At 54.0% G+C, this 9,728-nt stretch overlaps 1 protein-coding gene across 1 annotated transcript; it reads left to right on the top strand.

The window, feature by feature from the left end:
* Window positions 1-831: 831 nt before the first annotated feature.
* Window positions 832-3,881, top strand: FAM241B (family with sequence similarity 241 member B). Its single transcript, XM_073240921.1, has 3 exons — window positions 832-986; window positions 2,228-2,377; window positions 3,088-3,881. The coding sequence occupies exons 2-3, from the start codon at window positions 2,285-2,287 to the stop codon at window positions 3,355-3,357; spliced, it is 363 nt and encodes a 120-aa protein (XP_073097022.1). The 5' UTR covers window positions 832-986; window positions 2,228-2,284; the 3' UTR covers window positions 3,358-3,881.
* The last annotated feature ends 5,847 nt before the right edge of the window (window positions 3,882-9,728 follow it).

Genomic DNA, 9,728 nt, shown 5'->3' with positions numbered 1-9,728 from the left:
ATCTAACTTTCACTCTTCTTTCTATTCCCCCCCCCACCCCGGGGCTAGCTGGCATCTGGGTCCTAATATATGCTCAATAAACATCTGCCTACTAGAAACATCTACTAATTGATAATCATAACTAACATTTGTCAACACTGGCCATGTGCCGGGGCTCTCCTTAACCTTCACACCAGTGCTGTGAGGTAACTGCTATGCTTACTCCCATTTTGCAGAGGAGGAGACTGAGCAGCTGAGTAACCTGCCAGTCTTCACCCAAACTGTGGGACTGCAGAGTCGTTCTCTCCCGCTGGTGAACAGGTCCACAGGGAGCAGCTTATGAAAGTTAGGGAGGGGGAATTCAGGAAGGAGGCAGGGGTTGATGGTTCACTCCCTTGCCAGGTAGGTCCTTTTGCTAGGAGTACCTTCCCTGTTTGCCTGATAAGCAAACACCTACCCTTCGGCTCCAGCCTAAAGGATGCCTCCCGCAGGAAGCCTGTCTTCCCTCAGGCTGCAGGAAGCTGCTTCTGCCCTGTGTTTCGTGACTCGTCTTCCCCACTCCTTGGGGGCAGGACTGGGTCCTACTCAAGGGGTATCCGCACAGCGGCCCAGCAAATTCATACCGCTTGGCTGAGCCTGTGCCATCTTTCCACGCAGGCCAGAGGCGCCCCCGCCGCCCGGGTTTTGCCTCTGCACTCCGTTTCTCTTTCCTTGGCTTCTTCTCCTCCTTCCTCTCTACTTCCTGCGCACTCGTCGCCGCCCTCTCCACCCTCTTTTCTCTCTCTGTTTTCCCTCCCTTCCCGTCCTCTCCCTCTGCGCGCCTTTCCTCTCCCGCCCTCCCGGCCGGGCCCAGCAGCTGCAGTTCCCCCGCGGCCTACAGAGGGGGCTGCCGCGCCGCCGCTGGCCTCTAGCTGCGGAGCGCGCTTCCTGTGAGGTCAGGTGGGAGGAAGCGGCCTGGGAACCGTCGGGAGTGGACGCAGGCGAGACAGCGGGAACCGCGCCCGCAGGTGGGTGTCCGGGTCCCGGGCGCGGGGCAGCGGATGGGCACCCCTCCCCTCCCCGGGCCTGGGCTCAGAGATGGGCCCCTCCTGCCCTGGCAGCGCGCCCCCCGCTCCCCCCATGCCTCCGCCCCCCCTGGTGTCAGGTGCACCGAGGGCGGCGGCGCGCTCAGCCCACCCAGAGGGGGCGGGATGACGAAGCACAAGGGGACTGCGGAGAACTATGGTCTTCTGCAGGGGCCAGCAGGCTTACAAAAGGGACCAGCCTGTTCCAGGCTCCAGGCTAAGGGCAAGGGAGCAGGGGCCCTTAACAGCCCTTTTGGTCTATGTGTTATGAGTGCTTTCGAGGATTTAGGTGAAAACCGTGGCTCGTCTCCTGAGAAAAAATGGCCTTTACACAGACTCCGGAGAAGCTTGGAAGAGCGCCCTTTGGGGTCTGTGGAGTGGGCCCCCCCAGAGCCTCAGCAATAACACCCATCTCATATTTTGGGAAGGTTGGCTTTGCCCCCCTGTTAGCAAAGGAGTGACTGCTGGCACCTGAGAGGCAAGGGACAGGTTGGGCATGCCTCCTGCAGGACAGGTGTGTTCTAATGCTCAGCGGTAGGGCCGTGTGCCCAGCAGTGTGGTCTCCTGCCACGTAGTGGATGTGAAGTAGTTCTGAAGTGGGCTTGGATTTCCTACAGGGAGAGGGCCCAGGTCCTTGGCATTAACTCCCGTCCTCTGTACCAGTTACTCCTTATCTCCCAGAAGCTCTCTTGCTGGCCCATGTTAATGGAAGGGAAACTGAGACACTGGGGATCCTGGTGCTGTGGACTCCCTATTCAGTACTCAGAGAAGGGCCTGGCATCACTTTCTTTCTCTGCTGCCCATAGATGAATGGTCCTGGGCAAGCTTGTTAAACCTTTCTGGATCTCTAGCCATATCTGCCTTGGAAGAGTGCCAGGAGATGGAAGTGTGACGGGCCTCAGTGAACTTCCCATAAGGCCTGGTCACAGCAAGGGTTCTCTTCCCTCTTGCTGCTGATGCTGGTTGTTAATGATGAAGGTTCCTTCTCCAGGGATGCTTTTCATGGTTTTCCCAGTGGACTCAGTGCCTGAAGGATTTTTGTCTGGCAAACAACGTGCATTTATTTCTCTCCTTTTTGTTAATCTTACACGTGCTCAGCATGGGTAACCAGTGTGTGCCCAGAATCGCAGTTTTTCACACTGAAAGCAAGCATCTCTTTATCTCTAGTAAACTTTTTCTTTCAGGTTTTTTGAAGTCTGAGGCAAGGTACAGCCCAGCAGGGACCCATAGCTCCTGTGAGGATGGTGCGGATCTTGGCCAATGGGGAAATTGTGCAGGACGATGACCCCCGAGTGAGGACCATCAACCCCCCACGCAGTAGCACCCCTAGACAGGTAGGCACCCAGCTCCCATGGAAAGGGAGCAGCTGGCCTCCCGTCGTCCTCCGTACCAGTTACTCCTTATCTCCCAGAAGCTCTCTTGCTTGTCATTAACTTTCTCTAGCCTGAAGCCCTTTTTGCAGAGAGCTGGGCTGGGTAAGGCAGGGGTGTCAAGATGTGGGGAAAACTACAGATTTATTGCCCAGCTCCCTACCTGCCTAGTTTTTCCTCCAGGCAGCCTTCCCAGATTTCAAATCCAAGAACTTTCTCTCCCTTAATCTGGTTAGTAAATCCCACTGGGGCCAGCATCTTTCTTTTAAGAGTCTATTGGATGAGAGAAGCTGGAGAGTCAGTGGAGAAGATGAGCTCGCAGCCACACAGGGAAGACTTGAAAGGGAGGAGTGGTGGGTATTCAGAGAGCCTGCCAGAAGCTGTGCTCTGTGGCCCAGCCCTCCTTGCTCCATCCTCTCTTCTCTGTCCTGGCCACCTTGTCTCTGGAATGACATGGGGAATATGGACTGGCATTTTCTGGGCTCCGAGAGCTTATGACTCAGTTGTTGGGGTCCTCGTAGGTGGGACCTGGGGATTGCTGAGAAAGGAAGGTATGGCTCTGCATGGCTATCAGGGAATGTTGGGCCCAACTCAGAAGGTTCCATCCTGCCTGGTACCTGTACTCCAGCAAAACTTTCTCTGGATTTTCATCCCTCTCTGTCTTCACCTTCCAGAGCTTTCTCAATAGGGGCCATGGTACCCCACTGGGGGGTCCTGGCCCCCGTCAGCAGCAGGCAGGAGCTAGGCTGGGTGCTGCTCAGTCCCCCTTCAATGACCTCAACCGGCAGCTGGTGAACATGGGTTTCCCACAGTGGCATCTCGGCAACCATGCTGTGGAGCCGGTGACGTCCATCCTGCTCCTCTTCCTTCTCATGATGCTCGGCGTGCGTGGACTCCTGCTGGTGGGCCTCGTCTACCTGGTGTCGCACCTGAGTCAGCGGTGACCTCTTGGGGGCTGGTGGGCAGGTGTGTGGGAGAGGGAGTTGCTGGGCCTTGGTCTGAGAGCAGGTACGTGGGGAGGGGATCTAGCGGTGCTTTGGGGGTATGCTCAGAGAACGTGTTTCCATGTTGTGTTAGGCATGAGACAGAGGGAGCCTCTGGGCCAGTATTCCCAAAGTATTGGGTAGATACCTTCATTCCCTTGAGATGTTTTTGGGTGCATTAAGCACAAAGTCAGAGCAAGAAAAGGATGCCCTTTCCAATTTTCTTCCAATCCTTTTATGGCAAGAAGAAAGTCTCAGCTTGGTGCCAATGTGTTCTTATGCCTCTGGTATATGTGCTGATGCTGACTTCCCCTGTTACTAGGGAGCAGGCCTGGGGTTAGCGCAGGTGGGAAAAGTTTCCAGACTTTTATAGCTCTGTTTTGTTTTAATGGTATATTTTTATTGGCTACCTTTTATTCTTGACAAGTGATATTGGCACTCTACTTATTGGTGGCATTTTCAATAAATAAATTCAAGTAAAGAAATGAGTCCATGTGAAAACTTCATAGTATAGCTACGTAGATCTAGAAGACATGGGGAAGGTGTTTTGGGAGTGATCAGGGTTGGAAAATAGGGTACAGGCAGGCATTTGACCTTGGAGGGTGGTTTCTAAGCTTATCTTGGGCTGTGGGAGCTGGGTGGCACTCCAGGTAACATCTGGACTTGGGTACCTTGTGTCGTACTTGGATGACTTTTGGATCCCTCTGATGTCAGTCCACAGCCACAATGGCTGAGGCTGTGGGGTTGGAACAGCCAGGGTGCATGTCCCCCTTGCCCAGAGGCTGTGCAGCCTTCCTCAGCTGCCCACCCACAGCACTCCTTAGAAAGCAGGGGTCTTGCCCCTGACTGCTCAGCACATGTGGGGCAAGGGGCCCTGCCTTTCAGGAGTGGAGGCCTTGTGTTTTGGCTGCTGAGTCTTGGTCTTTGTGGAGGCCCTGCTCGGACCAGAGTGGCATTGGGTGACTGAGGGTTCTGGGCCCACAGTGGGCTGAGAGGTAAGGGTCAGAGAGAGGCTGGGTGAGCTCGAGGGCTTCCCCTGCCCAGGAACCAGATTTCTCACCCTCCATTTAGGATCCTTCTGGGTTTGATGGTTTAGGGGAGGAAGGCAGGTTTTGGAGGTGCTCCTTGGAGGCCAGGGTTGGGGGAACCCATGGGGTGTATGTGGGAGGACAGGGGAGAGGGATTGAGATTGAGGTTGTGTCCATCCCTCCTGCTGAGAGCCTGCTGTGCTGCCCAGGAATGGAACACCCCCGACCCCTTCCCCTTGAGGGGGCTGGCAACCTTTATCACAGACGCTGGGGGAGCTCTATGGTGTTGGGCGGGACTCCTTTCCCAGTGTTTGCTGTGCCTTTATTTCCCGGAGCTGTTGGAACATGGGTTCCCTGTATGATGGGCGTAAAGATGGGAAGGCATGGGGTGGTGGGTGTCATAGACAGGGAAGGGAGAGTCTGGCTTTCAGCGGCTCCTCTGGGCCTGGGCGAGGGGAGGTGGTGCCCACGCCTGGCTGGTGTCCCGGATATTCCCTGTGGCATCTCTTTCTGCCCTGCATCATGTCTGCCCACCTGCTGGCCAACCCAAGCTCCTGGGGCTCTAGCCCAGCAGCCACCCCCCATCACTGCTGAAACTTCCCGCTCAGCATGTTTCTCTGGGGCTGGGCTTTCCCTTTCTTTTTCCTTTGCAAAGCTGTGGGACTCTCTGAAGAAATAAATCTTAAGTGCATCCCGATATATAAAATTCCTTTAAGGGGTATGACTCCAAGTCCATAAATACAGGCTGAGAGCTGTATCTTTTTCTATAATTCAGTTTCCATTCCCAAAGCCTGAGTCCTTTGAGGGTAGTTGAGGGTACCTGAGAGAAGGCAGGTGACAGCAGAGCTGTCCCCGCTGCTCCTGACTAGAGAAAGACTGGGAAAGAGACTGCATCTTGCTTCCAGGGGCACTAGGAGGTGGGAGGAGCCCCTGGCATCACTGGCCACACTGCCTCTCCAGAGACTTGAGAGCAAGCCTAAGGGAAAGAGTTGGCAGCACCAAGTGAATTGTTCAAGAAAGAAGTGTCATTTCTTATCCGGTTTGTTGATTGACACATGACACAGACACAGCAGAGCTGCTCTGCTCGAATTGGGCTGGGGGCCCAGGGGCCCACCACTTGACCCTTCTTTCCTCAACCCACCTTCCCTGTGGCCCTCAGGTCTGGGCAGGCTTTGCTCACCACTGCTTTGCCTCACTTGTGGAAGGCCAGGGTCTGAACAAACGAACGTGTGCTGGATGGGCCTGGCCCGCAGGCAGAGGCAGCCTGCTGAGGGAGTGCCCCACCTGGGGCTGTGCAGCCTGTGGAGCTGTACGTGGCCCAGGGGGCCAAGTCTCAGTCTTTTGTGTGAGTGCCCATCAGCGGGGCTCTTTCTGGGGAGCACAGAAACCGATGTGTGAACATGATCTGAGCAGGCAGAGGCCCGTTGGTTAGGCGGCCTGATGCGGGCACTGAGGGAGGCCAAGGGAGTGAGTGTTTAGCTGGAAGCTCGCTGAGGAGGGTGGACCTTTTCTCCTCTGCCCACCCCTCATCCCACCTGCTGCTTGACAGGAACCCCCAGACTGGGACACCTTGAGGACAGATTTCAGAGGAAGTTTCTGAACTCTGCAGGGCCAGCCCTCACAGCCCTGTGTCTCCACATCCAGTGAGTGTGTGACCTGGCTGCCTCAGGGAGAGCTGCCCCCAGCTCCCAGTGTGAGCCACGGCTTGGCTCTCCCCAGGCCTCTGCTGCCTCTGTGGGGCTGTGAAGGGGACTCCCCCAGTGCCCAGGTTATTCTGACTCCCTGGCTGGGGCTCCCTGGTGAGTGGAGCTGCTGGAGGCAGACTGTCCCTCCTCCATTTCAGGGACTGCCGGCCTCCTGGGCCCCTCCTTCTGTAAGTTCCAAGCTCGTTGCTCTCCAAGCTCTGTCTCCCTGCACTCTAGCTAGCCTGCAGCCCCACTTTCCCTCTCCCCAGAAAAGACACCAAGCCTGAGATAGGGCACAGCAGTGGCCCCAGTTTTGCCATCTCCATAAGGAGCCCTCTTCTGGCTCCCCATCTCTCTGGGACTGGGACCAGACCCTGGCCTTTTGGCAGAGGGCCGGGCTCCCTAACTGGGGACCCTCTAGCTCTGTGAGTTGAGGAAGAAGCCCTGGTGTGGTGATCAGAGCCTCTGCTCTTGGACGCCTGACCTTGAGGGCAGAGAAGGCTACCCCAGGCCTACCCAGAGGAAGCCTGTATGCAGGCCCTGCCCAGCTTTGTGGGTCTGTGACCTTGGACAGTTCCTGTAGCCTCTTGAGCCCTGTTCCTCATCTCCCAGAGGGCATGATGATCTAGGTGCCTCCTACCTCTCAGAGCCTCGTGGCTCACCCTTGGCCTGGTGGGTGAGACAGAGGGCCTGAAAGGGCAGTCCTGCACCAGCCCCTATGCCCCCTCCACAGCTTATGTGCTGTGGGCTTTGGCCCGGAGCGACTGCCGTGTCCTGGGCACCTAGGACCCCTGGCTGGGGTAGCACTTGGGCTTCAGACCAATGTCACCCCTTCCCCTTCTAAAGAAAAAATGCAGCTGCTTCTCTGCTCCCAGGAGCTGAGGGGCTCGTTGCAGGTCTTGTGTCAGACAGGATGAATTTGCTGAGCACTCCATGTGTCTGACACTATGCTAATAAGTAGGTGATGTCATTTAATTGTCACCAGAACTGTATGACTAGGTGCTATCACTGTCTTCTTTATTTCACTGCTGAGCACACTGTAGAGTGTTTAGAACTTTGTAGGACCCCAAACAAGCTGGGGGTGGAACTTGGATCAAACAGGTCAATGCCCACATTCTCGACCACTCCTCTCTTTCGTCTTTGACTGTATGTCAGAATCACTTCTAGACTTGTTACAGATACAGATTCCCAGGCTTCACCACAGGCTTTCTCAGGAGTGCCAAGAGGGGTCATCCATAGCTTGCTTTTTACAAAGCAGGTGATTTTGATGGGAGGTGGTGGTAGAGGGGCAGTTTAGCTTCTGGCTGTGCAGAGGGTGGGTGCCCATGGCCCAGAGAGATGAGGGGAGTCACCCAAGCTCTCTTGGAGAGGAGGGAAAATGGGCAGGAACAGGCCTCACTCCCTGCTGGGACTCATGTGGTCGTCAGATCAGCTCTGTGAGGGCAAAGGGCACAGGGTGGGGGTGAGGACTCTGGCTGCAGCTGCCCGACTGGGTGACCGTGATAGCTTGGGGTCCTAGTCATACAGTGGGTGTGCAGCCTTCTTCCCTGCACTCCTGAGCACATGACATTTTCATTGTAAACTGACAAGGGGAGAAATCCAGTGACCTTGCCTAAGGTCCCTGAAGTGCTGTGCAGGGGTGGAGATGGGGGGGTGGCAGAGGGCTTGGCTGCCAAAACCAGATGGAGAGAGAAGCATGTAGCCTGTCCAAGAGAAGCAAAGCCTACCCCTTGTGTTGCTGTCCAGGACCCAAAAGAACAGAGGAAGAAATTTTAAGAAGCAGATCAAGTGATCCCATCAGTGTACTAGCAGAGGGTGCATGTCTGTCTGGCCCTCTGGTTTAGGAGTTCCTGGAGAGCTGAAGCCATTTGGCCTTAAGGACCCAGAGCTTGGGAGGAGGAAGATGAAGCTGTCCAAAATAAAGCCGGAGCCTTTAGGGCAGCTGCCTCAAGTGCTGGGGCAGGCTGAGCACCGGGCTGGAGGGCTGGCCTGACTCATTGGGCCACCAGCTTTAGTTCCTCTGGCGCCGGGGGCCCTGTGGGAAGCTGAATGCCTGAGTTCACACTCCCAGCTCCATCCATTCAGTGTCTGTCCTGGCCCCTCCGTGTCCTCATCTGCACCTCACAGGAGCTGGAGAATCAAATATATCATTTCATGGGAAGCACTTAGCAGTTTCTGGCACAGGGTTAGCACTTGGTAATACCATATTCACAAAAGCAATGGCATCAGGGTTTACATGCTTTTTCCTTTAGAGCAAATCACGTTTTACTTACGTCTGTTTTGAAAAGGCAACCTCATATTACTATTGTAAATGGAAAGTCAGTGTTACTTGCCATTCATAGTAGGTATCAGTACAAGCCAATTCAGTGCAGAGAAAATAACATGATTGAATTTTGACTAGCCACTGCTGTGGCCATAGCCTGATTTCTGCTTTCATTGTTAAAAAAGCACTTTACCAGGATTTAGAGAGATATTAAAGACCCACTAGCATCTCATGGAAACAGTCCCCTGGATGGACTCAGAAGACTGAAGAGAAGTAAAAAGGGAATGGCTTTCTCACCATATGATTCAATGCTGTGTTTGTGACTTGTTTATAATCACCTTACATACCACCCCAAATCATTTCATACCCTGAAAGGTAAAAGCATCCTACAACTGTGGGAGACTTACATGGTCTCAGACAAGCTGTTTTTAAAATTTAGTCTTTGAAAGGTGAAATGTTTGCATGGTTCGGAGGTCAGGCAATGTACAGATGTATAGGGAGAAAAGTCTCCCTCCTTCCCCATTCCCCTCAGCCGCCCCCCATCCCCACCCCTCACCTGTAACTACTGTTTTTAGTGTTCATTTTAAATCCTTCCAGAATTTATTTATGCAAATGTGAGCAAATAACAAATATACTAATTTGTCTTCTATTTTCCTGGAAATGATGGAAAATTAGCACATTTTCTGCCCTTACATTTTACTTAACAATATATCTCCTGGACAGGACACATTTCATATTAGTGCATAAGGAACTTACTCATTCTGTAGTGTTTTGGTATTTGGGTGAGTTGTTGACCCCCTTTTAGCCTCAATGAAGTCATCTGTACCACAGGGGATTGACCCAGTTGACCCTCAAGGGCCTTGCAGCTCTGACTCTGAATACTCTATGGGGTTGTTGCTTTAAACTGCGGACCCTAACAGAGATGCCTCCCTTCTCCAGGGTCTGAGGGGGAAATCTCCTTGGATGGCTGAAACTTGTCCTAGGTCCTGAGTCAGTTCAGCATATATTCAGAGAGAGTCCTCTGTGGGCCAAGAGAGGCTGAGGCAGGAATGGCTCCTTAAGTCACACTGGGTTGATTTTCTTGGCTCCCTTTGCAGCTGAAAGGGGCGCTTTTCCTGTTTTGCCTGGCTTTACCTGGATCTGTGAGGAGGCGTAGTGGCCTCAACTGAGACCTCCCTGAGCACACTGCACCCCAGGGCAAGTCTGAAGGGCCAGCCTCTCAGCCTCTGCTAATGAATGGTCCTGCCCTCCTTCTGTTCTGGGAAAACAAAGGGGCAAGGCTGGATTTCCCTGAAGTCCCCTTTCAGCTCTAAAACTCAGACTGCCACAGGGCCTTGTCCAAAGTACTTAATGGAC

Source organism: Manis javanica, chromosome 7 (assembly GCF_040802235.1).
Source record: "Manis javanica isolate MJ-LG chromosome 7, MJ_LKY, whole genome shotgun sequence".
In the NCBI taxonomy this organism is placed as follows: domain Eukaryota; kingdom Metazoa; phylum Chordata; class Mammalia; order Pholidota; family Manidae; genus Manis; species Manis javanica.
Note: the sequence above shows the minus strand (reverse complement) of the source record. Positions and strands in the feature narration are given on the sequence as shown.

Bases quoted from the DNA above. Each gene is read 5' to 3' on its own strand.
- FAM241B (XM_073240921.1), top strand. From the start codon at position 2,285: ATGGTGCGGATCTTGGCCAATGGGGAAATTGTGCAGGACGATGACCCC. The intron at 2,378-3,087 runs GTAGGCACCCAG...TTCACCTTCCAG, and splicing joins GCAGTAGCACCCCTAGACAG to AGCTTTCTCAATAGGGGCCA.